The sequence below is a fragment of the Anser anser genome, assembly GCF_964211835.1.
Source record: "Anser anser genome assembly, chromosome: 3".
NCBI classification, from domain to species: Eukaryota; Metazoa; Chordata; class Aves; order Anseriformes; family Anatidae; genus Anser; species Anser anser.
In genome coordinates this window covers 15,892,927-15,920,126 of record NC_139722.1, presented here as the reverse complement: position 1 = coordinate 15,920,126, position 27,200 = coordinate 15,892,927, and the positions used below count along the sequence as shown (strand labels likewise).

General features: G+C 49.2%; 1 protein-coding gene across 6 annotated transcripts in view; it reads left to right on the top strand.

Annotated features, from left to right (window-relative positions):
• The window catches only part of HPCAL1 (hippocalcin like 1), a 56,816-nt gene extending 30,129 nt beyond the window's left edge, over nucleotides 1-26,687 (top strand). The window contains exons 1-4 of one of the 6 annotated variants that reach the window (XM_083827697.1): nucleotides 4,265-7,109; nucleotides 22,388-22,787; nucleotides 23,979-24,084; nucleotides 25,481-26,687. In XM_083827697.1, coding sequence (XP_083683823.1) covers nucleotides 22,410-22,787; nucleotides 23,979-24,084; nucleotides 25,481-25,578 — 582 coding nt within the window. In that variant the 5' untranslated portion in view covers nucleotides 4,265-7,109; nucleotides 22,388-22,409 and the 3' untranslated portion in view covers nucleotides 25,579-26,687. Of the gene's footprint in view, nucleotides 1-4,264; nucleotides 7,110-22,318; nucleotides 22,788-23,978; nucleotides 24,085-25,480 lie in introns of those variants that run through there. The other 5 variants (XM_083827695.1, XM_083827694.1, XM_083827696.1 and 2 more) reach the window with 5 other exon arrangements.
• Nucleotides 26,688-27,200: the final 513 nt, after the last annotated feature.

Genomic DNA, 27,200 nt, shown 5'->3' with positions numbered 1-27,200 from the left:
TGCCTCCCGGCTTCTCCATTCCTGGCTCTTCCACTGTATTGCCCTGGCTCCCAGTATCCGTGTGTTAGCACTTGGTCTCCTTTCTTACTCATCATCTGTGAATTTCTGGCCGATTATCCACCATCCTGTCTGCCTGTCGCTGTCGATGTTAATACGTCCTTTGTTCTCTGAAGTTCAGATGACACTGTGCTTTTTTGTCCACATTTACCAATTCTCCTGTTTATTAAAACCAGATGTGGAAATTAACTGATTTTCCTGATTATCCTCTCTCTGGAGGTTTTTTTTTTTTTTTCCTTTAGTTTAAAACTCTCAGCTGTGCCTGCTGTGATCACAGGCGACCGTATCTCCTCCACTGAAAAAAGTCTTTTTTTTTCCGTGAATGCCTTCTGGGCATTAAGAGCATCCTAAAACTTCCTTTGCAGTATCTTGAACCATATGGATGACATTAACTTACAATTGCTCTTCCTTCCTTCTGCGTGGTCGAAAGAAGGCCCCTGGGGATGCTGCTCGGAGGCCAAGCCTCGTCTCCCCAGGCTTCCCCTGCAGCCTGGAGGGAGGTGGGCGCCTCTGGGGAGCTTCTAAAACAGGCTCCTGCTCCAGATTGCCCTCCTGGTCTACTCCTCCCCACCGGCACAGAGAGCGTCCTCTTTCGAGCCAGATTTAGCCCCATTCTTCAGCCTGCGGCTGAGCTCTCCATCTGCACGCTAAGGGCAAGAGCACTTCATATTTTGCCGGAAGGCCAAAACTAATCCTCTCGGAGAATGAGGAGATCGAATACTCTAATAACAAGGACCGGATAAAGTGGTGAAAATAAACAGAGAGCTGAGAACAGTGCGGTGGAGGAGCCAGGGGCACGAGATGGAAAAGGAGATGGAGGAGCAGCGTACGAGGGAGGAAAGTCAGCCCCCAGCACGTGAGCTGTGGCTTTGCAGTCCAGAGCAGCTGAAGGACTTCCGTGGTGCAAACCCATCTTGCAGCTTGTCGCCGAGCAGGAAGAATGGGTCCAGATTGCTGTGTCTACAGAGAGCGCTTGTTTTATTTCCCATTAAGAGGGTAGACACAAAATCAGATTTCCACTCTGCGTTGTCTTATATTTTTAGCCTGTGATTGGATTGCAAATGCACGCTGGATATTTACGTTTCTGGAAGCAGGCTCTGGTGCTGTTTTCTTAACCAGGATCCAAGTTAATTTGCTGAGCTTCCAGATGGAAGCCATTTGTTCCTCTATTACAAATTCGCAGGAATGCTTAATTTAATCTAGATTTTCTAGCCGAGTAGTTTGCCTAATCTAACATTCAAGCATTTTCCTTACCTCCCATTCTGCTTTGTTTTCCCCTCCCCCTGCGCTGAATTACCACTTGTGCATAAATAAATAATAAATAATAAAGAAAATGGGTTTTGCAGAAGGAGCCACCGGTCTGTCATCTGCCCTGACTGGAGCCCTTAGGGAGCAGATTGCCCTTCCATCTCCTCCAGAAAGTTTCCTGAGAAGAGGAATAGGCACAAGGTATAGCTGGTGAAGCCTCTTAGCACTGTTTCAGTTGGTTTGTTGAGGCTTCTTAAATTTTGCCAGGCTCTTTGTTTTAAGCTGTTCACCTTATTCTGGCCTAGTACATGTGCTGAATAAAGATGTCCAGCTGCTGTTGCGGGTAGGTAAGGAGATTTTCAGGGGGAGGCTCATAATTTTCCTTGGCAACACTCAGCCTCCAGTGAATTGAGTGACTTGTGATTTTATTATAGTCATTTCTTTAATGAAATTTTAAACTACATGCCTCTTTTACAATCACTTCTGCCTGGGGTTTCTAAATATCCATGCAAACACTGTGTACATGATTTCAGTGCCGTGCAGTACATGCTGAAGAAGCAGATGCAGGGCAGACAGGTGAGGTTAGCTCATGAGCCGGCCCCTTTCTTCACTAATGCATTTTCCATAACAGTTAAGGCTGTGGTAGGAAAAAATGATGCGTCACGTCTTTGCTACTTCAGTTTCAGAATGAGTGTACCGAACCGGCTTGAGGTCAACTTTATTATTTCTTCTTCTGTGTTACAAATTCCCAGTGCTCCCAGTAGCCAAACCTCATCCCAGAAAAGCACGGAAGTGCTGCATGGAGGGACAGCATCCCCAAGCCTTGGAGACACAGCACGCTCGGAGCAACGGGCTTGCTGGAGAGCTCATCCTGAGCCAGCAGCATGCAGTACCTAATGTGTGGATGGGTATTTGCAATCGACAGTGTGATAAGGTACCAGAAAACATCTTTTTGATCTGCCCGTGTCCAATAGAAAGTATTGCTGCGCTCCTGTCCAGGAAGGCACCGCAGCTCAGCGTCGGGACCAGGGACGGTGGGTACACCTTGTAGGTGCTCGAAGGGTCAAGGCAAGACCTGGGCGTGATTCTTAGCACCACCAGCACCACCAGCAGCTGTGAAACACCACAGAGTCAAAGGCGGTGTGGTAGACATGATACAGAGTAAAAGGTTATTTGTTTGGTTACCGGTACTCGGGTTAACAGGTAGTAACCCAAACGGGAGGATTTCTTAATTAGGAATACAAGTAATGTAAGAGAGGTTTAAATTCTTATCTTACACAGTTGTTTGGACAACATAATGACTCATTAGTGGGAGAATTGGTTTTGTTTGCTTAACACGCAGCGAGATGACATAATGAACTAGAGTAGGGAAACAATCTAGTATTTTAAGTTACTTGAAATAATATAAAGGGTTCTATAATGCATATTTTTTTTTTGTTTTCCTTCTTGTTCTGCCATCATAGAAAAGGGTGACTAGAAAGGGGAAAGAAATAGCATTTGTATTAGAAATGGAACAATCTGTAACTTACCCGTGAGGTAAGCTTGTTACTTTGAAAGTTTTTTCCACTTGCAAACTCCCAGAGACCCTTTCAGGAGTTTCTCACAGTATTCTCCTGCCTTAGTGTGAATGGGACACCAAAAATGTGCGATCGTGCCCACGTGCATGAGTTGTGAAGATGCTGCTGCAGCGCTCCACAAGGCTGCCCTGCGCAGGAAGAACTGGTTCAGGCTACCCAGCAAATCCTATTAAGTCAGTAGTGTCAATGCAGCGTGTAAAACTTTGGTTCAGAGGGGCGTATTTATAGCTGCATTAAGAGTATTGTGTACACAGGGCTTCTCTTTCACTCCTAATCTGGGACCTTGGCAGATTTGCTATCCCCTTTACCTGTGCAGCAATTCAGGTGTCAGACCTCCAGGAACACTGGTGTTTTATCTGGAAGTCCCGGTCATCCTTTAAAGCCACCTGAGGGCCATCATGGAGTAGGGACTCATGATTTTCTACCTGCCTCTTTGTCCAGCATCTCCTCCTCTCCTGGCTCACTCGCTCACCTCGTTCACTAGGTTCTTGGGGTGTGTAGTGTCCGCAGCCACTGCAAGGGAGGGGAGACGAAGAGATGGGATATATCGAAGTGATCTCATTAAACTTCTCCAGTGATGAGAGAGCTTTCCGAAACACAAAACACGGAACAGCCCATGTTGGAAGGGACCTTGAAAGATCATCAGGTCCAACCTTTTGTGAGAAAAGGGAACCTGGATGAAATTATTTAGTATCTTGTCCAATTGCATCTTGAGGACTTCCAGTGATGGGGATTCTACCACATCCCTGGGAAGGTTGTTTAGGAGTAAGGTGTATGTGATTGTGTGTGTAGGATCGGGACCAAATGTAGCAGAGCTGCAAAGACCTCCCTTGCAAGCATCTTCACACTGTTTTTAGTTCAGGCTTTGGCACTGTGTGAGTGAACTAATGGTATGTCAAAGAACTGTCACTAATGCTGTTTTAAAATATCACACTGTTGTTGGAGCACAAAGAGCAGTGACCAGCAAGAATGTGGACAGACGTCTCGTGCTCAAGTTGGGGTCCCCCCCAGCACCGCCAGCCCCCAGGATGCTGCCGCAAAGTGCAAACAAATGTGTTAATAAAGCGTGAGAGCTTTCTGCACACTTACTGCATTACCCTGAGCTACTTGATTACAGGGATTGTTTATTTTATGGCTTTTTTTATATTCTTATTGGGAGCCATTTGTCAGTCTGCATGGAAATCTGATTAGCTTAGAATTGCTAGCTCTCTGGTATATGTTGACCTATAAAGTGAAGGATGCAGCAATAAACACAGTCCATTAGGCTGCTGCTGGAGAAGTCTGTAGGCTTTGTTGGAAGTGGGAAAGGACAGGGCTTGATGCTTGGATGCCAGAGCACTTGAATGCATGGGCATTCAAGGGGCAGGGGGCACAGGGGCAGAGTAAATATGCCTCCCATTGCCCTAGATCAAATAATGTTATTTTTTTAAGCAATCTGGTATATGGCTTCTTGACTGACCTTGGTACGGGATGCCGTGTTGTATTTCCATAGGGTGTTGAATGGGCAGTGTGCAAAAGCTGATAAAATACCGACAAGGTGACTAAATGACACCTGCAGCCTTGCCGTGATATTTGTGTGAAATGTCTTCAGTACAGCTAAAGCCCAGGGCCATTCTAGGCACTATCCTCTTTTTTTTCCTTAATTACAATAAAATAACATTTTAAAATTAATAAATCAAAATAAATATTAAATTAAAATTAATTAATAAAATAAAACCCTGGGTATTACCATGGATTTGTTGGATCGGGCTGCGAAAAGATATTCGTGAGTCAGCTCTGCTGCTTAAAATGCACAGAAATATTTGCCAGCTTTAACAGAAGATTCTCTATGATTCCTGAACTATTAAAGATATATAAATGGCTTCAGTGAGTCTGCGTTTTGTCCTAGTGTGGAGGACCATTGAATGGTTGGAGTCGCCTAAGTGTCTTAGATTCCACCTTCTTATATTCTTAAATAGGAATATAAATTCATAAATTTATATTACTAAATAGAGGCATCCATTAATTTTATATTCATTGATATTCATAATTCAACGAGTTACTGTTGTTGAGGTTCTGGAAGAAACACCTATGCGTCTGACAGCCGCTTGGTATACTTGAAGGTGCCCTGTCCTTCCTAGAGCTCTGGTACAATGACATAGCTACTGAATTTCTCTTGTCTTGGAGGTAAAAAAAAAAAAAAAAACAATAATGAGATACTAAAACCAGGGCAGACACCTTCTTGCAATTCTAAGTGACTCAGTTTTATGTTTCAGGTTCACTGTCATCCAAATGCTGGCTGACACGTGCTGTCCAAGCAGCATGTGCCCACCAAGCAGCGAGTGTGTGTAGCTTGTGCTGCACATCAGGGCAAACTGTAGAGGAACCAGCACAGCGTTTGTTAATCATTGGTCTTAGAAACAGTGCCATGTTTTACTGGGGTTTTCAGAGCTCTGAAACAGTCATTCCTCTTTTATAATGTCCCTGTCTAAGTGGCCTGCTTGTGGCATGGGGCTTCTCTTTGAGGTGAAGCTGAAGCTGCCTGTAAAATGGGTGATTTCGCAGTTATAGCCTGGTAGTGTAGCCACGTCAATCCATGGGCACAAATATAAAAATATACTTTTCCTTGACAGTTTTGCTCTCTTTAATGCAGACATCTTGCTGATGTAGGTATACGTATACACTGACCTAGTGCCCCCCTCTTTTTTTTTTTTTAAAAGAACTGTGCATTTCTGATAGATTTTCTGACCGTCTTGGAAAATAAAGGGATCTTGACTTCCCTGAGGGTAGAAAGGCCTTGCAGAGAGACCTTGACAAATTAGAGGGCTGGGCAATCACAAGCTGCATGAAAATTAACAAGAGCAAGTGTTGGATTCTGCTTCTGGACGGGGCAACCCTGGCTGTACGTATGGGCTGGGGGATGAGAGGCTGGAGAGCAGCCCCACAAAAAGAGACCAGGGGGTTCTGGTTGACAACAAGTTGAGTATGAGCCAACAGAGCACCATGGCCACCAGGAGGTCCAACCGTACCCTGGGGTGCATCAGGCACAGCATTGCTAGTTGGATGAGGGAAGGGATTGTCCGGTTCTGCTCTGCGCTGGTGTGGCCTCACCTTGAGCACTGTGTGCAGTTTGGGGTGTCACAATATAAGGAAGACATAGAACTATTCGAGAGTGTTCAAAGGAGGGCTACAAAGATACTGAAGGAAGTGGAGAGCAAGATGTGAGGAGCTGCTGAGGTCCCTTGGTTTGTTCAGCCCAGGGCAGAGCAGGCCGAGGGGAGGCCTCATGGCGGCCTGCAGCTCCCTCACGAGGGGAGTGGAGGGGCAGGCGCTGAGCTCTGCTCTCTGGGGACAGCGACAGGACCCGAGGGAACGGCATGAGGCTGGGACAGGGGAGGGTCAGGCTGGGGGTTAGGGAAAGGTTCTGCACCCAGAGGGTGGTGGGGCACTGGGACAGGCTCCCCAGGGCAGTGGGCACAGCACTGAGCCTAATGGAGTTCAAGAAGTGTTTGGACAACGCTCTCAGACATAGGGTCTGATAGGGTCTGCGTGGAGCCAAGAGTTGGATTCGATGATCCTTGTGGGTCCCTTCCAACTCAGGATATTGTATAATTTCGATTTTTTGTGCTTATTCTACTGTAGAGGGAAGCTAAGTGTTGTACCAGCAATTCCCATTGAACCCATATGTGAACCCATATTCCCATATATGACCTGTGGTCCCACCACCTCTGAAATCCAGCCTGGGCAGCAGCCAGCAGCAAAGTCCTCGATTGCTTCAGAAACCTTCAGCTTGTACCTCTGAAATGAAAGTTTGGGGCTTCTCCTTGGGCTTTCACAGCACCCCAGCATGCAGTTCCTCACAGAATACTTGGGTTTCAGAGGCTCCTGCTTTGTCTGGGTGGGAGTGGGGCTTCTGAAGGTGATGATGCAGATATATGGGATCTTATGGTTCCTTCCAAATTCTGACTATAGTAAGAAAGTAAAATGTGAAACCCATTGCTGGGCGGAGTGAGAATGAACAAGTGGCTTTGTACATTTAAAAAAAAAAAAAAAGAAGAAGAATCTAAAAATAGGCTCCCCACAAGCCTGCACTTCCTGGTGAGCGCAGGGCTGTGGTGGTTGGGGCAGCCGGAGCCATGGGCCGTCTGTGTCAGCCTCGAGAAGCCCCCTCCTGACCCGGGGACACCGAGGGGACAGGCGAGGAGCGAGCAGAGCGGCGGGTGTCCCCCCTGGGCCGGGGTGAAGCAGGTCAGTAACACAGCAATGGCGCAGAGATCGGAAATCCACCGAAATAAACCCAGAATCAAAGAACCGGCAGCCTCTGGCGCTAACGTAGCCTTGTGGCAGTGGATCCGATGCAGTTGGGTGCTCTGACCCCTCTAGCACCGAGGCTTTGAAACCGCTGCCAAAGGGAAGTGAGAAAGGCAGCGCCCGATCGAAACTGCGGGGAATGCGAGGGCAGGTGGGGGGACACGCCGGGAGCTTCACTTTCAGTTGTGACACTGCACCGTTCCCTACCGTGTTGCTTCGTTTATTTATCTATTTCTTCATTGTTTTTGAGGAAACATAATGGCGCGGTGGACAGACATGCTGAAAACGTTTGTAATAATCAAGTGCTTACGAATAAGCTGATAAATGCAGTAGGAAGTTGCATCGTTTTGGCTGCCCCATACACGCAGGATTGAAACTTCCCTTGCTTAGTCAGTGCCTGTGGTCAGTGAGATGTTGCAGAGAAATTCAGACAGCACAGAGCTCTGTCCAAGCTGCCAGCAGGGACCCTTTCTTTCGTATCCCTGGGAGCTAAATGAATTTTACTCCGTGCATTGCTCTGCCTTGCTTCTCTCAAATCCAGAAGCCAATGATTTGGAAAGATTGCTCTGAAACCCCTTCTAAGTTTTATCAACGATTTCTCATCATAACTCGGTTCCTGCTGGCATATATATCAGCTGTATATTTACGTTGCATGTTTCTACTTCACAGCTCACCAGCTCTTTGCGGGTTAGCTGCCTCCCATGGCCTTCCCCGTGTGTCTGTTGCACTCTGCAAAGCTTTATGCTGAGCAAGGAAGTGAGGTGGCTTCATTCAGTCGCTCACCGCCTCATTTTACAGAGCAGTACCGACGTGCTTCTGTCATGTTTTCCCCCAAAAAAGTCTGAGAAGCCGTGGCTTTGTGTGCTGCCTGGCCCTGTGCTTCGTAGGGGTGCATCCACCAGCACTGGGTGCCAACGTGCGGGGAGGAGATGCGCCCTCGGTGGCATGACTGGGGACATTTGGGACAGACCCGGGCGGGGAGGGATGCCTGTTAAACCAGAGTCACAGAGCAGAGGTGGATTTTTATGGAAGGTGAGTAATTCATCCACTTGGTCTTCCTCTTTGGGTGGGAAGAACAGCATGGGGATGCTCTCAGGTGCATCCAGTGGTTTGTGCTCGTGCTGAACTTTTGTGACTAATTGCAATCCAATTTGGCATGTGAAACCAGCGCTGCGGTCACACTTAGAGGATGGCAGGGGGATAAAGTCATTTTCTATTTGGCTTCTTTGGAGGCTTCTCATCTGTCCGGTTGGGCCAGTTTTGTTGTTAGTCAGTTGTTGTTTTTTGATGTTTTGGGGTGTGTTGTGTGTTTTTGTTATTAAAGAAAAGACTACGCAATCGCTCCGTGCCTCTTTAATGTACTGTAATTAGTCGTGGAGCAGGCTATTGAGCAGTTGTGGCTAAAGCTGTGAAAAAGAAAAATTTTAACTGCAGTTACATGAAAAATCTTCTTTTCTATGCTTTTATGATCACTGCCCATTTATGTTTTAGCATCTGATCCTGGATACGAATGTAGAAGGAAATGAGCTGGCTCAGCAGAATCTGAAACCCATACTAATCTCATGCTATAATAAGAGCTTAATAGCATCATTGTCCGTGGGCACTTCAGCAGCAAACTAAGAAAACAAAAATAAAGCGGCATTAAAAAACAGAGTGCAGGGAAAGCATCGACGCCCGTTTTGGGGCCCGCTCCAGCGGGACGGCTGGTTCCTGCCAAAGCTCTTTATCAGCTTTCAGAGGCTCGCGGCCGTCCGTCCCGCAGCGTCCTCCTGTCCTTTCACCCCGTGCCTCCCCACTTACATAACTGACTTAGGCATTACCTCCCCTGCTCTCCTTGATGTGTCTTTAGCACCTCTGCATCACTTGGCCCCTGCGTTTCGATAACAACTTTCCCAACAATTCTGCTCCATAGGCCAGGCTGGTAGTAGTTAGAAGCAGAGATAGTAGGTTTAAGTTGTTGCATATTTAATTTTTCAGATCTGTTTAATTACCTAAACCCAGTGGATTTCTTTACCAAAAATATATGGAGAATAACATTTCTAGTTAAAAAAAGTCCCCGTAGCTTTTGAGCTCTTGAAACTTTCTCCAGCCAGAAACTGAAAGTGGAATGGATTTTTTTGTATTTATTATCAGGCTGAGAGAAATGTAGAGATTAGCAGAGCATAAACAGAAGGATGTGAAGTTGTCCTCAAGTGCACTAATGATCTGAGTAGCCAATTTGGTTAGTGGGAGAGTTGTGACTGAGCCTGAAATTCGACACTTAGGGTTTCAATTTGTTAAATAAAAATAAAGCAGGGAAGTGGATTTTCTAGAAATTATGCATCAGCCTAGCCATGCCTACGTACAGCCTGCTCCAGTCCTTGGAGAAGCACAGGAGACCTTGGTCCACGCAGGTCACCAGCTTCTCCTTGTGGGTTGCTGTGCTGTGCTTTAGCTCGTTCTTGTGAGGACCGGTGCCAAAGTCTGCATTTGCTTGTTGCCAAAGGCTGCGATGTTTCTTAGCTGCTCTTTATGCTGTACTTGAACAACTTTTGGCACTGCTGCTTGATGAAGGTAAGCAGAATTCCTGTGTCCACAGGGGGAAAAGTGTTATTCAAATTAAAGACATAAGGCATCTAGCGTTTTCAGTCTGGACAAATTGAATGATGTTTTATGGGCTGGGAGGCAATGTTCTGCAAGCTTTCGAAGCAGAGCAAGCAGCACTGCGTTGTTTAGCCTTACCACGTGCTGCTGTTTGCCAGGCACCTCCTCTTTGTCCCTGGCTCCTCTCCTCAGACGCCCGGGATGGATTTGGAGGGAGCCTCCAGCTTGCTGAGGGATGCTGATGGCACCGGGCGTTCAGCACCTCCCTGGGGTGCTCCCCAGCTGTCCGCGGGCACTGCAGTGCCCAGGTCCTGTTATCTGCCCTTCCACTTGAATTCCCAGCTTTTTGGCATGGTGATGGGCTCTTTTCAGCCAGGATGCCCACTGGTGAGGGCACACACGCGCTCCTGATTCCTAAAGGCAAGTTGCATGCATGGAAAGGCTCGCTGGAAAGAGCAGCTCCTCTTGAGACATACAGCCACGCTGCACAGGGGAAGTAGATCTATGGATTTGGACTATTTCTACATATGCATTTTATTAAGCAGCATGCTGAAACCTGTGGGTTTTCAAAGCTCTTTCAAGACCTGTGTGTTGGAAGCCAGCGGAGCTGAGCAGCCGGGCTCGCTTCTGGCTGCTCCTGGCCGAAGCCACCTGCGTGGTGCTCCGTAACCCACATCCAGGCGTCGCTCCCCAGTTTTTGGTGGACGATCAGACTTCAGGGCACTTCAGCAGTTTCTCCCCATCCATTTGCTCTCCTGGTGCCCCTCTCTGATGTCTTTATGTTTTCCAGAGGAGGTGAAGTGCAGCTGCTTTTGGCTACCACAGGGGAAGGGCTGTGCCTGTGCCACCACTGTCATGGCCACGGGGAGAGGCAGCTAAGGGCACATTTCTCTTGGCTATCAAAAAGAAAAGCACTTTTTTTTTTTTCTGCACTCTTCCTGTCTGCAAGTGCCCCGTGTGTGTAAGCGTGCATGAGAACAGCAGCTCCCAGCACACCCCAGCCTGCCAGTAGCACTCGGTGGTATTCTCAGCAACCTTTTCCCTTTTCGCTGCTCTAGCAAAGGGACGTTTTTATTTCCCAAGCAAACTGCCTGACGGCCTCTCTGCTCGTTACAGCTGTTCCTCTGGTAGGTCAGGTCTGAATCTCCCACTTAAGAAATAAAAAAAAAAAAAAACAACCACAACAACAGCTGGATTATGTATAAAATGCAAATATGTGGATGTGAGGAGCTGCACTTGCTGAGAATGTTTTCCAGTACACAGATCCAACCGAACAGCAAACAGAGAGTGATTGTGGTCTCCCATAGTTAAGGCTGTGGTTAGATTTGTTTGATTGTTTTCGTACAAGCCTGGGTGTTGGCTTTTTTTTTATATATTTTAAACAAATGCACCACTATTGCCTGCCCTCGCAGTGGCAAATGGGGTCCTCCCTGGTCGCGGGACACTTGGAGCTGGAGAAGGGACTGGAAACTCCTTGTGTAACTCGTACTGCATGTGGAGATGTTCCAGAAACGAGCTGGAACATTATTTCTTACGCTGTTTTTCCACTGAGCTTCGCATCTCTTCCATTAGACCTTATCAGAGGATCAGTGTAGCTGCACTTGGGAGGGAGCGGAGCAAATGTCTTATGCCACGGAGCTGCCATGAACGTAAAAGAAGGTCGGGGTGTTTTGAGAGAGGTGGTTAACCCTGGGGGTGGAAGTCAGAAGATGCACAGAATTTGGGGGAAGTCTGTGCCGTCCAGCTAATGCACCTCGGGGTGGGCAGCTGGCACCCCTGCCTGTAACCGGGGGAGAAGCTGCTCAGCTGGGAGCGCAGCGAAGAGCCTGGCTACCGCTGAGCACAGGCTGACCCAAGCCACCGGGGTGAGGCTTCCCTGGAAAAGCCAAATCCCCTTCTTGGATGGGTTCCCAGTGCAGTCAAGGAGACTCGGTGCCACTGGGCAAGCAGGGGCGAGACCTCGCCCAAGGTGGTGTGGGCGGTCTTGGCGGCCGGGGACACAGAGAAAGGAACACATCTTAATGGGAGGGGACGAGGAGCCTGGTCAGTAAGGCAGGAGAGCTAAAAGTGACGCGGGAGCGATGGTGCCCTATAACCGTGCATAGCAGAGGGTAAATTCTGTACAAGGTGGTGCTGGGGCCAGATCAAACGCTGTAACGAGCAGTGGGTACCTTTGGGCTGGACGTTGGGAAGTGATTTTGAGCTGTTAGAGGAATCAGATCCCGCGAAAGCCTGACTGGGGTGACTGTGTGTTAGCCCTTGGCACGCAGGCACCTCCCCGCCTCTCGCCCAGCCACAAATTTGGTGTTGCCGCGGGCTGTTTCTTGTTGTGCTTTGTCTCATTTCAGCACACCAAAGCTGCCTCCTCAGCCGAGCGCTCATGGTATTGCCCTAATATGAATTGCTGGAGATAACCTGGGAGTTTTATAACTACTGCACTTTTACAAAGTGCACTTTGTTGTCCAGTGAACCCAGACCCGGGCAGATAATTGCTATGACAAATAGTTCGAACTCCTTCTCTCCCTTGTAAAACCGGGGAGGAGCAGATAACTAATCTCTCCCGGTTGTGGAACGAGTGCAGCTTTGATGGCTATCTCGGCAGGTTGAAACCACAGCCGTCTGTTCCAAGCCGGTGGGTAATTGCTTTGTGCAAAGCCATTCATGAACTAATTTTTTCCTCCGGGAAGCCGAAGTTTGTTTGTTCAATTCCATGTCAAAGCAGCGTCGTTCCTTTCCAGGGAGCGAGGCAGGGTTGTGTGCACAGCTCTGCTCTTTCTGACCTGCCTCTATCTTTGTTTTTGTTTCTTGAATATAATTTGGAATAGATTTTTCCCACATTGCTTCTCAAGCTGTCTAGCCCGATGTTTTCCAAACCTGTGGTTTCCTTCCTATTTCTCCCTCATTTTCCATTATTAAATCTTCCAGCCCGCTGAAGGCGCCTGAGAAGTAGATTTCAACAACTTGGGCACAGCTCAAGTCTTCCTCTATCGGGCGGCGTGTGCTCTAGTACACTAAACGTGCTGGAAACCAACAAACCAGGGCTGGTGCTCAGGACGGAGAACGGGGCATGCGAGCTGTGCAGCAGCCCAGCACGCGCACTGAGAGTCCCGTGCCAGGGCTCCGTCACCCGCACAGCTCCCAGATGTTCAGAGGGAACCTCCTCCAGCTTCAGGTCGGGTCAGATAACCGGTGCCATAACATACAGAGAAAAGCCCTGGGTGGTCTGCAAATCCACATTTCTGCGCTCCGTGGCCCCGTTGTGTCCAACCAAAGCAAGTATTCCATGGATATTCATCAGGGAAAGGGTGGTTTTTCTGCTCAACACCAGTTCTGTTCATATCAGTGCTGCGCCCCCGGGTTGCCAGACCCACCCGTTGTGCTGCTCGGGTGGCTGTGGTCCACGCGTGGCCACACGGGAGTTAGAAGGATGTGGAGGTGGGGAGCTCCAAGAGGGATGAGTGGAGCAGGGGAATGCCTCCACGCTTTGGGATAAACGGGGCTGAGGAACAGTGTGATGTTGGGATGGCATTGCTGAAGGTAACTGTAGGGCTTTTTCCAGCTTCTGCCCCAATCCGTGTTTTTTCTTGTCCAACAGAGGGTGTTCTTGGGGGGTCCAAGCCTGGCTCTGGACCTTAGGACTTTCTTTCAGTGACAACCCTTTTGGTCTTCAGCAGCGCTCTGGAGGAGGGCTATTTAAAGCTCTCGTCCTTTCTGTGGGCTGTAGGATGGAGGAAGCGCTTCCTCCACGCAGATCTCTATCCCAACCCCACAGACGCTTTTGTCTGCTTCCGTACAGTCCCCACCCTGCTTGGAGTCGCTCCAAAGCCGAGCGCGCCGGGGCAGCACGCTATTGTTCGCCAGGGCCGTCCTTAGATGTGTCTCCTTTCCTTTTCCAAAACAGAGCGTTTCTGCACCAAAACGCCCGAGATTGGTGGCTGGAGTATCAGAATAAATGTCCGTCTGTCCTCGCCACCCCTCGGGCCATTGGAAATATTGGCATTGCAGAGAGGAAATACAGGGGCTGACCTTCCTTCGGGGGCACGACTGATGTTTGCTGCTGCTGTTGTGGTAGTTGTGAATGTTTGAGGGGGGACAGGGAGGTCTCTGGATAAACTTGGCAAGTCATGATCTGTCTTCTCTGGGTCAAGAAGCTAAAAAAATAAAATATTGACCACGAGGGCATGAGTACCCGAAATGCTTTTAAGGTATTGTCCATTCTGACATGACTCCAAATATTTATATCAATTTGCAGCTGACTTTCCTGGTCCCAGAGGCTGGATGTTCACTGGCCTTCCCCTTTTAACGTGCATCCTACAAGCAAAGTGCTCTTCGCAGGCTTCAAGGCTAAGGGAAGCAGCCTCGCTCTTGTGTGCTGAAAGGAGATGTCCGCAGATGCTGGGAGAACGCGCCACTTCAGAAACTTCCAGTCAGTACCCTACCCTCCATCAGCACTCCCCTCCTTTCAACCACCGCCACGTCCTTTAAACACTTTTTTCCTGTTTCTCCAAAGAGGAAAAAATAAATGATAAATTGTCGCATTGATGTTGCGCAAACGGGCCGCTTGCGGAAAGGTCTTGTTGACAGGGCTTCTCACACAGGATACCTTCTCCTCGCGCAGAAAAGTCGCTGCAGATTTCCAGGAAAACACAAATGCCATCCTTGGGAAAGGGGACATTAAAAAAAATGTCATCCTGGTGGTTAGGGTGGGCCTTGGTTTGCGAAGGATGTAGTGCAGAAGTGGGTAAAATGTTGGGTGTGGTGGGGTTAGAAGTGGAGCTGACCAGTGGTTGACATCAGGCATAGCCCAGTGGCTCGTCAGAGACAAGGATAATTAATGGAAAATCAAAAACCAGCAGAGTGCAGTACTCTGGCATGGCTGGACCCAGAAGAGCTTGTCTGTCCAGGGCCTGGTGCAATAAAAGCTAACCACACACGTTATTTATCTTTGCTACAACAAAGATAGTGCTATCTGAAACGGAGATCCCAGGGGGTGACTCTCTCATGAGTCCCATTCGAGCGTTGAACGCTGCACGGAAATGCCAGAGGAGAGAGAGGATTTTCACCTGGGTGCTCTTTGTCCCCCTAAAAATGTCGTAACGGGCCTGGATTAGGGGGGTTCCAGCTGATCCCTCTGGTTTGGAGCTCTCCCTTTCTTGTAGGCTGCCAGGAGGGTCCAGCAGACGTCTTCTGCCTGAGCGCCGTGGGCTCCTCTCATTAATTAGTTTACAGAGCTGTTATTTTACAGGGTTTTCTACACCTCTGCCAGAAAAAAAGTTAAACACTCAGTTTGCTTGCAGATGTTTTGACTTAGGTATTTTTGCATTCGGCAGAAAGGAAAATAAAGGTGTGAAACAATTAGTGGCTTAAGGGGAAAGAGAACAGACAGCATTTTGAGGAGGATTTGTTCACTGTGGAGTGTATCCTTTCAAGCAAGTTAACCAGTGGCTTTTATCCTCTATTAAAATGGTGATATATTAGGAAAAACAAACAAACAAACAAACAAAAATCCACAAAAACACCCCACCACCACCAAAAAATGGCAGTGGAGAGAAAGTTTGTTTAGAAAGCCAGATGAATAAAAGGAATGGATGCGGTTTTATTAGATTGGAGGTTTGGGGAACCAGAAATTGAGTAGTAGAAATTGTTAGCAATAACCGTGTTACTTGGTCAATGAAAATGTTAGTGACAAGCAGTATTTCTCTCTTTATTTTTTTTTCCCCCCAGTGGTTCAGTATTTTTAATTAAGCATCTAAACAAATGTCAGCTGAATTTTTGTTCGAGGTAGCCAGTTGGCGTACCTCCAAAACCACAGTTTTCATCATCGTCTTAGTAAGCATAACTCTTATGTAAGATAAAGGGAGGCTTTTTTTTTTAGAAAAAAGAAAAAAAGAAAAAAGTTTCTTTCCCCTCTTTGAAAGAAGACAATCCCGATTAGCTACCCCGAGATCCCCCTGGCTCCTCAAAGCCCCCTATCTCAGCACGGTACCTGCGGCTAGGGAGAGGCAGGGTGTCAGATCTCATTTTTATTTCCATTTAAGCACCATAAGCAGCGATGATGATCTCGCAGACCAGCCTCTGAGGGCTGATTATCGCCTGTCACTATCTCTTTTGCAAGTGTCTTTGTCCCCAAACTCTTCATCTTCTCCGCGTGAGCGGCTCCGATGCGACGGGCTTTGCTCAGGTGCAGTCGTCAGGCACTTGGCGCGGCCACATTTCGGCTGATTCTTGTGATGCAGAAGCAGGAATTGGATCCAGCTTCCTTTCTCCCGGTGCCGTGATCGTTCTGCAGAGAGGACAGACGCGTAAAGAAGCGGGAAGCTGACATTTGTCATTTGGATGAGCACGTACACACCCTTTAATGCAAGCCAACCTGACTTTTACAAAGTCAATATTGGAAATCCTATAACGTTTTAGGGACTTTCTGCCGGTGGCTCAGCACGCCAGAGGAGAAGAGCCCAAGCTGTTGCCTCCTTCCTAGTGCAGCAGGGCGTTCAGCGTGTGGCCTGGCACGGGCTGGGGCAGGTGGATGGAGGGCTCTGTGAGGGACTGCTGCACGAAGGAAGCTTTTGGGGGTGGCCGGCACCGGGGCTGGATGTGATTTAGCTTAATCAATTAACAAGTGCCTCACGTGAAACTTGTAAAATCCAACAACGAGCCTGCCAAGTCCGTGATTTGGATTTTACCGCTCCGTCAGCCCTGCCCTGCGCTGGTTTTTGTCACTTTTCGTCCCTCCCTGACCTTTGGGAACCGTGCGGTTGCAACATTTCCCCGGTTTCCCGGTTCGTGGCAGGCACCTCTCCTGCAAGCCCGAGCTCCCGGAGGTTTCTTTTAACTTACCTGTCACAATTGTACCCTACCTTAACGTGACGTGGGTTTTTCCCCATGCAGCCCAACCTGCTCAGAAAAAGACCTTGTACGCTCAGACGCTGTGTGCTGACATGTTCTCCTCGCAGTGTAATCCTCTGTAAACACACTGTATTTTTTTTTAAGTCTTGCCAACTTCACACAGCATCTGAAGACAGAAGAAGGCCGCCTCCTTCTCCCTTGGTTTCATTAAAAAGAAAAAAAAAAAAAAGGGCAAAGGGAGGAGAAAAGGAAAATCCACTCATGGATTTCTTTTCCTGTCTCAAATAACAAGCTGCGTCCCTGCCCGAACTGCTCCCACCCAGATTAACCTAATTTCCTAATTTGCTCGAAATATTTCTGTGCTTTTCTTATTGCATTGGGGAATATTTGCCCTTTACAGTAACAAGCTCTCCTTTCTGAGCTGGAAAACGTTATAGAGAGCTCCCGAGGAGCTGCCAGATTTGCTGGTCCTAGCGCAGGTCTCCCTTTCTGCCCACAGCCCGTTTTTAATTTGTTTTGCAGCAATTTGGGGGTTTCTGTCGGCGTGCCCTCACTGGGGTGAGGGGGTTGCACTGCAGGCAGGCAGCTTGAACCCCAAACGGCTCTCGGCTTGATGCTCGATGTCCGCAGCCTGATTTCCTGCGTTAATCAGGAACATAATCCCGAGGAAAGCGACTTGAAGAGACACGAGGAATCCAGAGCCCTCTAAGTGAATTTCTGAGGTTTCAGTGCAGCTGGCCCCATGAAATCAATGTGCCATCCTGCAGTGTTCCTCTCGCATAGCTATTTGCAGGATCGGAGCCTTCGTAATTATATCTTTCTCGGGAGAGCTGGCGGTGGGTTATCTATAGCTCTTGTCCGTTTGCCTTCCCAGAACTGGGTTTGCAAGGGCGCGTTGCCAGTGCCTGTGTGTGTGTTGATGGCGAAACTTTCACAGCGGCGGGGCTCTGCGTACATCGCTCTGCCTTTCCGAAGGGCGTTCGTCCTGAAAATACCGCTGGGTTCTCCGAAACTGAAAGTGGGGGTGATGCAGGTGGGGGTTACTTCCCTCCGACCGCTTTTTAATGAGCTTTTGGAAGAGGTTTAGCTCAAAAATCAGTTGCGAGTAAGCGGCGTCGCTCGTTTAGATAAAAGAGTGATTAGTCATTGAAAGTAAAAAAACAGTGGAAAAGCCCGTTTATTTGTTTAGCTCTGTTTGTTCTGGGCTTGCTAGGTTTCCCTTTTGCCTTTCCCTTCGCTAGGTCTCGCGGCGAGGAAGTGACCGCAGCTCCTCCTGCGGCCAGGCCTTGCTGTCCCTGCTCCGCAGGCTGCAGGGGAATGTTCGGCGTTTCATTGAGCGTCTTCCGCCCAGCTGCTCCCGTTGTTAACTTCGAGAGACGTGGAGATGCTCCTCGTCACCCTTCGGCTCCGTCCTGAGGTGCCGCTCCCGGCCCCGAGCCCGCCGCCGGTGAGGCCGAGGCCGCGGGGCAGGAGCGGGGCCCACGTGAGCGTGCCCGGCAGGGCCGGATAGCTGTAGCAACGTGCCGTGCATCCTGCCCCTCCTCTGCTGCAGTGCTCGTTGCTTAGGATACTGCCGGTGAAACATCCAACACAAGCTGCTCCTCGCCGCGGAGTTCGTTGTCTGTCCCGGGCCCGTGCAGCCGGCCGTTTCTCCGCACGGCTCAGGCGGCCGTCCCCGGGCAAAACGAGGTCTGGAGGACTCCTTTACGTTCCCACTTGCAGTGTGGTTTGCTCTGGGATCTTCCTGAGCTTTCTTAAATCCGTGCGTGCGTTAAATGGGCTGGTGGGAGCTGGAGAAGCCCCTCTCCGCGCCACGCCAGCAGTGCAGGGTGAGCCAGAGACAGGAGGGCTTCCTCCTAACCAGAAGGTTATATATAAATAATAAGCTGACGAAGAGTCCGATGCATTTTTCACTCAAGGGTGTGTCCGTGACGTGTGACAGCACAGGCCTTTAGGGACTGAAGCTTTTAGTTGGGCTTCCTGCCCTTTTTTAATGTAAGGATCAAATTGCAGTGAAGAACCCAGCCTCAGAAAACAGCTGCTGGCTTTGTGAGGCACGGCAGTTGTTGAAGTGCCCCGCGGGCCAGGACCTCCCCATGGCTCTCGTCTTTACCTGGCAACGGGAAAAAGGCTACGGAAGCTAGTTCGTGGAGTCACAGGACAGCTGAGGTTGGTAAAAACCTCTGGAGATCATCCAGTCCAATCCCCCTGCTCCAGCAGGGCCACCCAGAGCAGTGAAACAGTGTCTCCAAGCAAAACCTCTCGTAACACGATGCTCACAGTATCCCTCCGGGCTGATCCTTTTGTCTCTCCAGGGCAGAAAGCATCAGTGAGCGATCTGACGCTTTGGCTGTTGTAATAAAGAAATCTTTCACCCATATGGGAGCGGTTCCTGCGTGTCAGCCCATCTCAGGGCAGCAGAGCAGCACCGGCTGCCTGGCTGATGCTGTTCATTTGCTCTGGGCTCCCGCAGTCCCCAGGGCGCCGTGCTGCAGATTCAGGACCATAATGGGTCTCGGACACGCTTGTTCTGTTCTGTAAGCGAGCACGGCAAGACAAATGGTGCAAAATTTACCCCCGTGAAGCAGGCAGCTCAGATGATATAAGGAGTGTTTATTATATTTCACCATGCTCTTTCTCTGCTGAAGAGCACCACTGCCCTACAGACAGGCGCATCGCACATTTTCCCCTTTTTATTAACACCAAGTCCACTCCCAAGGAGGTTTGAACCAGGCAGGGCATCTCTACGGAGCCGTCCCTCCTCTTGCAGCCGTAACTGATGCGCTGAGAGCATCCCGTCAGGAGCTCTGCTCACAGGGGTTTGCACCCCTTCAGAAGGTTTGCAGTGCAAAGCCCGGGCTGCTCTCTGCTTTTTGGGTGACGTGCGCTGGGAACGTTGCTTCTGGCAGTAACTGGTGGTAGGTATACAGAAGGCTCGGGGCAAAGTGGCACGCACCGAGCTTTCTGGCTTGGCCGCGGTGAGTAAAAGACCTTTTGCTCGTTGCCGGGATTTTGCCGTGAGCCCAGAAGGACAGAAGATATTCTTGCTCAGGTAGGACTCAGGGGCATTTCTGTACTTATTTTTGCTCCTCTGGGGAATCCAGCCATCACAGTAGTGCTGGAAGCCCCAAACATCTCCTGCTCCTGGCTTTGCTGGCAGCGTGATGTCTCAAGCTCGCAAGAGGTTCAGCTGGCACAGGCTCTTGGAAAAAAAAACACACCACCGCAACAACCCACAGCCCTAATCACGGCGCTGACCTGAGCATCCCGAGCCCGCTCCCTGCAATTTCCATTAGCAGCCGTCCTCCGAGTGGTCTCGCAGCTAAATCAGCCGATGAGCCTCTGGAAAGTGATTTGATGAAAGCATTTTACAGCAATCGAGTGAAATGTCAGCTGGGTGCCAGCAGCGGGGGGGGGGCTGTCATGATTAATGAGCTGTTTAGGCGTTTCGTTTTGTAGGAGCTACCTGAAACACAATTCACGTCGACGGTGGTTTTTAGTCCTGCTTTAATAAATTAATGTTAATGCTGGTTGTTTAATTATTCTTAACAAATTGGTTACAACAACTGCGGGGTTATATTTGGGTTGAACACATTAGCGAGCCTTTCAGAAAGCTCATATGCAAAAAAAAGGGTTATGTTTAGATCATTGCACATCACTTTTCTGATATAACATGACCCAAGAGAGGAGGGAGGGTTGAAATAACCTGTAATTTGTTGAATGCAAAGACTACTGCGGCATAAAGCTTTTGGGGATGATACTAAATCAGCATCCGTCCAAATATCAGGATACATCTTACTGCGATTAGAAGCACTGACATCCAATAAATGGGGGTAACTTCTTGCCTCTCTGCTGGCGAGGGGCCTCTCTTTTTAAGGGAACGGGAATAATAAAGGTATTTTAGGAAAAGGGGGAATGGCCCCGGGCATTCCTGCAGGGGATGCTGGCAGAGACCAGGAGCTTCCCCGCACGCTGGGGGCGAGCAGAGGTATGGGACCCGCAGAAAACTGCCCTGCAAAGAGCAGAAATAAAGCTTTGGAGCTGAAATAGTTGCAGCTTTCTAGAAAACAGAAGTGCTGATGATAACAGTTTTCTGCTAAGCCCGATGCGTTGTACTAATGAGCAGCTGGCTGGTTTTTGTCTCCGAGCATCAAGTCACAGGGCAGGACGGGGATTTTTTACATTGCTCAGGCGACAGAGAGAGTAAGTGGGATACAGATAAAAGGAGGTTAAATTCAGCTGGTGAAAAGCCCTCTGCTGCACAGCAACTTATTTTTTGCTGACCTTTAACATTTTTTTAGGTTCTTATGCATGCCTGGGATTTTTTACTCTTTGGGAAGCGCTTAGCCCCTGTTACATTTTTCCCTGGTATTCGTTTCTGCATGCTTTGTTGCTCGGCTCTTGCTGTTTCCCGGGGCTGAGGAGCGGTGCTGTGCAGCCACACGGGTGCTGGGCTCATCCTGACCTGCCTGCCGCCCTGGTTTTGGGCAAGCGTAGCAGGGACGTCGAGTAAGGCGGTGGACCAGGGACATCAAGGAAGGCATTTGTGCTGGGCTCAGGCCTCCCTGTTGCAGGGGCTCGGACGTAACTCTGTACAGACCTTGTGGGAACGCCCCGGTAATTACTTGGGGCTGTGACACGTAGGAGCACCCCCTAGTGAGGCTGTCCCAGGCTGTGGTTCTGTCCTGCTGGACATTTTGGGCTCGGGATGGGAGATGCTCCTCAACCCCTTCGTGGATCTGCAGAGCGGCGGCAGCATCGCTCTGCCTGGGCATTGCTGGGAGGCCACGACAAAGGCTGGACGGGATAAGATCCAAAAATCCACCGTGATACCCGTTTTGTTTTCTCTCCTAAATACACACTGACTGTCTTTCGGTGCGTCAAAGGCTCTTGCTTGTTGCTGGGCCTGTGCAACCCACCCGCACATCACGGGCACTGTCACAGGAGGGGACAATCCTCCCCCCTCCTAAAAACCCTGATAAAAGCATGACGTTCACCTTTTGCCCGTGCTGTGGAGTACTGAACTTTCTGAACAAGCTTGCAGAGGCGCACAAGCCCCGATAAAGGTGGAAGGAGTTGCTCTGCCAACCCCGTCTCACTGGGGCCCTGTGACGCTGCTGCGGAGAGGAACGGGGAGGGAGGAGGTGCTCCCACGTCATGTTAACTGTGAGGGTTAAACAAAATGGGGTGCTTTCCCAGTAGGAGAGGCAAATCCAGCATCTGGAAAGAGTCCAGCAGAGGGCCACAGAGATGATACGGGGCCTGGAGCATCTTCCCTATGAGGAAAGGCTGCGAGACCTGGGCCTGTTCAGCCTGGAGAAGAGAAGGCTGAGAGGGGATCTCATCAATGTGTATAAATACCTGAGGTGTGGGAGACAGAGGGATCTGGCCAACCTCTTTCCAGTGGTTTGTGGGGACAGGACAAGGGGCAATGGCCACAAAATGGAGCCCAGGAAGTTCCGCACCAACGTGCATAAGAACTTCTTCACGGTGAGGGTGACTGAGCACTGGGACAGGCTGCCCAGGGAGGTTGTGGGGTCTCCTTCTCTGGAGATATTCAAGGCCCGTCTGGACCCTACCTGGGCAGCCTGCTGTAAGGAACCTGCTTTGGCAGGGGGGTTGGACCCGATGATCTTTCGAGGTCCCTTCCAACCCCTACGATCCTGTCGTTCTGTGATCTCATCCTCCCTCTGCCCTTGTCCCCTTGCCCCGTACAGGGTCTGCACCAGGCAGGCAGGCTCGCGCGGGGCTGGAGCTGACGCGGGTGCTCTCTCGCTTGGCAGCAGCTGAGCCGGGCTCCGGGAGAGGATGGGGAAGCAGAACAGCAAGCTGCGCCCCGAGGTGCTGCAGGACCTGCGCGAGAACACCGAGTTCACGGACCACGAGCTGCAGGAGTGGTACAAGGGCTTCCTAAAAGATTGCCCGACGGGCCATTTGACTGTGGAGGAGTTCAAAAAAATCTACGCCAACTTCTTCCCCTACGGCGACGCGTCCAAGTTCGCCGAGCACGTGTTCCGCACCTTCGACACCAACGGCGACGGGACGATCGACTTCAGGGAATTCATCATCGCGCTGAGCGTCACCTCGCGGGGCAAGCTCGAGCAGAAGCTCAAGTGGGCGTTCAGCATGTACGACCTGGACGGCAACGGGTACATCAGCCGCGGGGAAATGCTGGAAATCGTGCAGGTGAGGAGGCTCTGTCTTTTATTTTATGTTCGGTGTTGTAACTTCTTGGCTTGAGACATTTGGAGCTGGAGACGTTCGGTGTGTGGAGCTGGGTCCTTCCCATGTCCCCAAAGGGCATTTTGGGGCCACGATGGGACCGAGGAGGTGCAAAGGTCCTGAGAGACAAATGAGGCTCCATGCAACTGCAGCAAGGCCAAAGTCTTGCAGCTCTCCCTGAGGATTCCTTGGTGGGGTTTTGGTGGGGCCATAAAGACCTAAATGCGAATTCTACTCACCTGGTTAATCTCAAAATCGATACCACAGGCTCTGAAACTTCAAATCTGAGTCAACGTGAGCTCAAAATTAAAGACTGTATCATGTCTTCATCCCCCAAAGGCTGGGAGCATGGCCCCACGGCTGGCTCTGGGGCCAGTGGCACCTGCCCCGGCAGTGGGATGTTCTCCATCCTGATACACAGGAGCACCTCTGAACACCAGGGGCCACTTCTTACTGTGCAGGTGGCCGAGCACTGGAGCAGGTTCCCAGAGAGGTGCTGGGGTCTCCCTCCTTGGGAGAGATACTCAGAAGTCGCTTGGGCATAGAATCATAGAATAAAATCATAGCGACATCTAGGTTGGAAAAGATCTTCAAGGTCATCAAATCCAACCATCAGCCTGACCTGCTGAGTCCCATCACTAAAGCATGGTCCTGGGCAACCTCTTGTAGGTGTCCCTGCTTGGGCAGAGGTAGGACCAGATGCCTCCAGAGGTCCCTTCCCACCCCAGCCACCCTGTGACCCTGTGGTCCAGCCCCTAGCTGAGGTGTGTCCAAACCAGCTTGGTGTCCCCAGCGCATTCCAATAGGGTAAAAGAGGTCTCATCTCCGAAAGCAGAGCCGTGCACTGGTGCTTTGCTCCCATATTTTGTCTCAGACCTGCTTGCACGTTAGCCTAAACCCCAACTTTCTCTTAAACTGACCCAGCAGCGTGGGTGCTTCTTTGAAGTGCAAGTGAACACAGGAAAGAAAAATAAAAAACCCTGCAGTCAGAAATTCATATTTGTTTTGGTTTATAAAGTCCCGCAGCTGCCTGCTGGGGTCAGCTGCCTTTTTTTATTGCTGCAGGCTTAAATTATTTTTCTCAGTCCTGATGCTTTGTAGTTTGGGTCTTGTTTTTCCTATGTCCTTTTTTTTTTTTTTTTTTTTAATACTCAGGCAATCTACAAAATGGTTTCATCAGTAATGAAAATGCCAGAAGACGAATCCACTCCAGAGAAGCGGACAGACAAGATCTTCAGACAGATGGACACAAACAATGACGGTACGGTCTCAGCCTCGTCCTGCTCGAGGGGGAGATGCTCAGGGGCGAGGATGTGGTTCTCATGCTGGTACAGAGACCTGTAACAATCTGGCTTTATAACTAGAAAGGCTATTTCTGATTTAAGAGCGTTTCATGACAAAATATGCAGCAAAACCTGCTCTGTGCATCCTCCATCTGCTGCACCTTGTCGCTGAGATAGTCAGCTTGTTCCTGGTAAAATATCGCCCCGTGAGCCGCGCGCTGCCAAACAATAAAATCTGCACGGGGGAGAGGTAACAGAGAGAGGCTGGTGCAGGCTCCCACGTTAGCAATGCTCGCTCCCTGCCAGGGAGCCCAGGGAGCCAGGGATGGATCCCCCGCTCCTCTCGGTGGCTTGAAATGCTTCTTCTGCCCCACTCAGCTGTGGGGCACGGCTAATAGGCTTCTCCTTTGTGCGCTGCTTTTAAGCATTGCGAGGAAAGGGAAACGCTAATAAATGTCCTGATAGTTAGGAGTGCTCTTTTTCAGACTGACAAAAAGTTAAGAAAACAATTTTTTTTTTTGGAGACGTTCGCCAGAAACTAGGATTGAACCCTGAGCTAGGGGGTTTAATGAACAGCAGAGAGGAACCCTCAGCATCTCCCACAGCTGAAGCCTTCCCTTTGGGATGCCCCTCGCACTGTGTAGGTATCAGAGCTCAGCGAAAGGTTTAACATCAGTGATGCTTCTGCATCAGGACATGGTGTGAGAGAGGCAGCAAACGCTCATCTCCTCCTTCCTGTGACACCCAGACACATTTTTGGGAGCGAGGAGCTGCATTTCCAGCAGGAACTGGCACGGGTGGGTAGGGGTAGTAGTGGCTCCCAACCCCGCAAGCACTCACACATGGTTTCAGCAGCATCCCGAGGGAAGAGCTCTTGGAGCAGGAGGAAGGCAGCGAGGGGCTTGGAGGGGCAGCAGGGGCTGCCACTGCTCACACCAAGCCCCGGCGGTGCAAAGCGGAGAGATTTGGCACGTTTGGGTTGAAAACAGCATAGCACTGTGAGCATCGCATGCAAAGCACACACACGTGCAGGTACCAAGCCTCCTGTTCATGTTCTGTGCTATTTGTACGGCCCAGTTCTGGGACAGAAAGCTGCTGATATTAGAACCGTTGTATTTTTTATTTTTAACTTGGTACTGTCTTTTTAAATAAGAAACGACAGGTTTTTATGCTAGATTGTTTTGCAGAAGAAAGATGCATCCAGGCTTAAGGGCTTGAGCGGGATTTGGCTGCTGTGCGTTGCACTAAATTCCCCGAGATGCATTTGCAATAGATTAAATATACGTGCATTGTTTTTTGTAAGCTACAGTGAGCGGCAGCAATGAATGACTGTGGTTTTTTTTCCTCTTCTGTTTTGCCTTTCCTCCTTTGAAGGTAAACTGTCCCTGGAGGAGTTCATCAAAGGTGCCAAGAGCGACCCCTCCATCGTGCGGTTGTTACAGTGCGACCCCAGCAGCGCGAGTCAATTCTGATACAAAGCGGACAGTTTGCAACGAGAATCTCGGCTTGTCCTTCAAGCTTTGCTCGCAAATGGATGCCTTCTCAATCATTCCTCAACAGTTAGTGGATAAGATACCATTGCCAGATTGTGTGTGTCTGAGTGAAAACAGCCCTCGCTCCCCTCACTAACACCAGTGCAGCTCTCCTTCGGCAGCTCCATTTCTGCTTTCCCGTAATGTTTTGGTTCACTCTGCACGTGTTAACGGTAAATGAAAGGTATGTTTACATGCAGATCCGAAGGGTTCAGATTTCCCGTGAGATACCACTTCGCTTAGTCTGGGAGGAAGAATGGTGTTCCCGTTGTCCCAGGAAGACGCTAGGTAGGACTTTGACCCAACGTAGCAGATGGCAGGTAATTTATTTTGCTTCGGAAATGACTATGTTAAAAAAAAATAAAAAATGAAAAAAAAAAAAAAGGTGGACTGAATGGAGTAGAAAGTTTAAAAAAAGAAAAAAAAAAACAACAAAACAAAACGCAGCTTTCCTGGGCATGGTTCCAATTTTCTTTTTGAGGAAAATTGCTTGCACTTATCTAATGGTCTTTACTTTCTTTTAATATATATATAAATTATATATATATGGTGAAGTAAAATTTTAAATATTTAGGTCATCTATTTAAGGCATACAATAGAATTCAAGCTTTGTTTCTTCTAGTTGTCTGTGATTTATTCCGATCTTGGAGATGATTGTTTTTTGTGGTATTTATGCATTAGCCAATCGCCGTTCCAAAAGAGATGCATGACTAGCAGTTTGTGGATACTTCACTCTGTTTAATTACTGAATGCAAATCTTCGTTCGTTTTTACTGTCGGTTGTTCCAGCGTTACTGTATTAACGGCAGGCCTGAAAGGAGCAATCCTCATTTTGTATTTCTCAGTGGAGTCCTACTTTACGGTGGTCGCTGCGTTAAATGGCTTCTGAGTGAAATGAGGTGACGTGACTCGCACCGCTCTTCTCGACCTCGCTGCACCTCCTCCCTCTTGCTGTCGATACGTTACTAGTCTCGTGCATTCCAGTGTTATTTAATATCTGCCTAATGCCAAGAAATATCAATTGAAATAAAAGACTACTTTTCTTGTCAATAGCTGTCTTCTTTTCACCCCTGCAGCAAATCTGTGTCGTCACCTATTTGGTGGAAGGTGGAGGCTGGCTCCCTGTCCCTGCTCTCTCCGGGACACATTTTGGCTGCTTTGAATTTCACTATTAAATAAAAAAAGATGTGTTTGCACTATATCCAAACAGAAATGCACCGGTAGGTCAGACCCAGCACAAAGTACAGCCTTATGTCAGTGCTGCCGAGCAGAGGAGCGCATTCATTATTTTTTTTCCACAGAAATTCAGATTTGAGCCATTAAACCAACCTTCCTTTCAACTGCAACGCCCTGCGGATGAGCGCAGCCCTGAAAGCGGAGTTATTTGGGAATCTGCAAGCCAAGAAAAAAAAAAAAAAGGTATTGGGGAAAAAAAAAAAAACACACAAGAAGTCTGGTGGTTGCTTTCAACCCGTCGGCAGCCTCGCTGCTCATGCAGGGAAGTGCTGCAGCACTGAATTCACCATAGATGAGCTTCCACAAGCGGCTCTTCTCGCAGGGGAT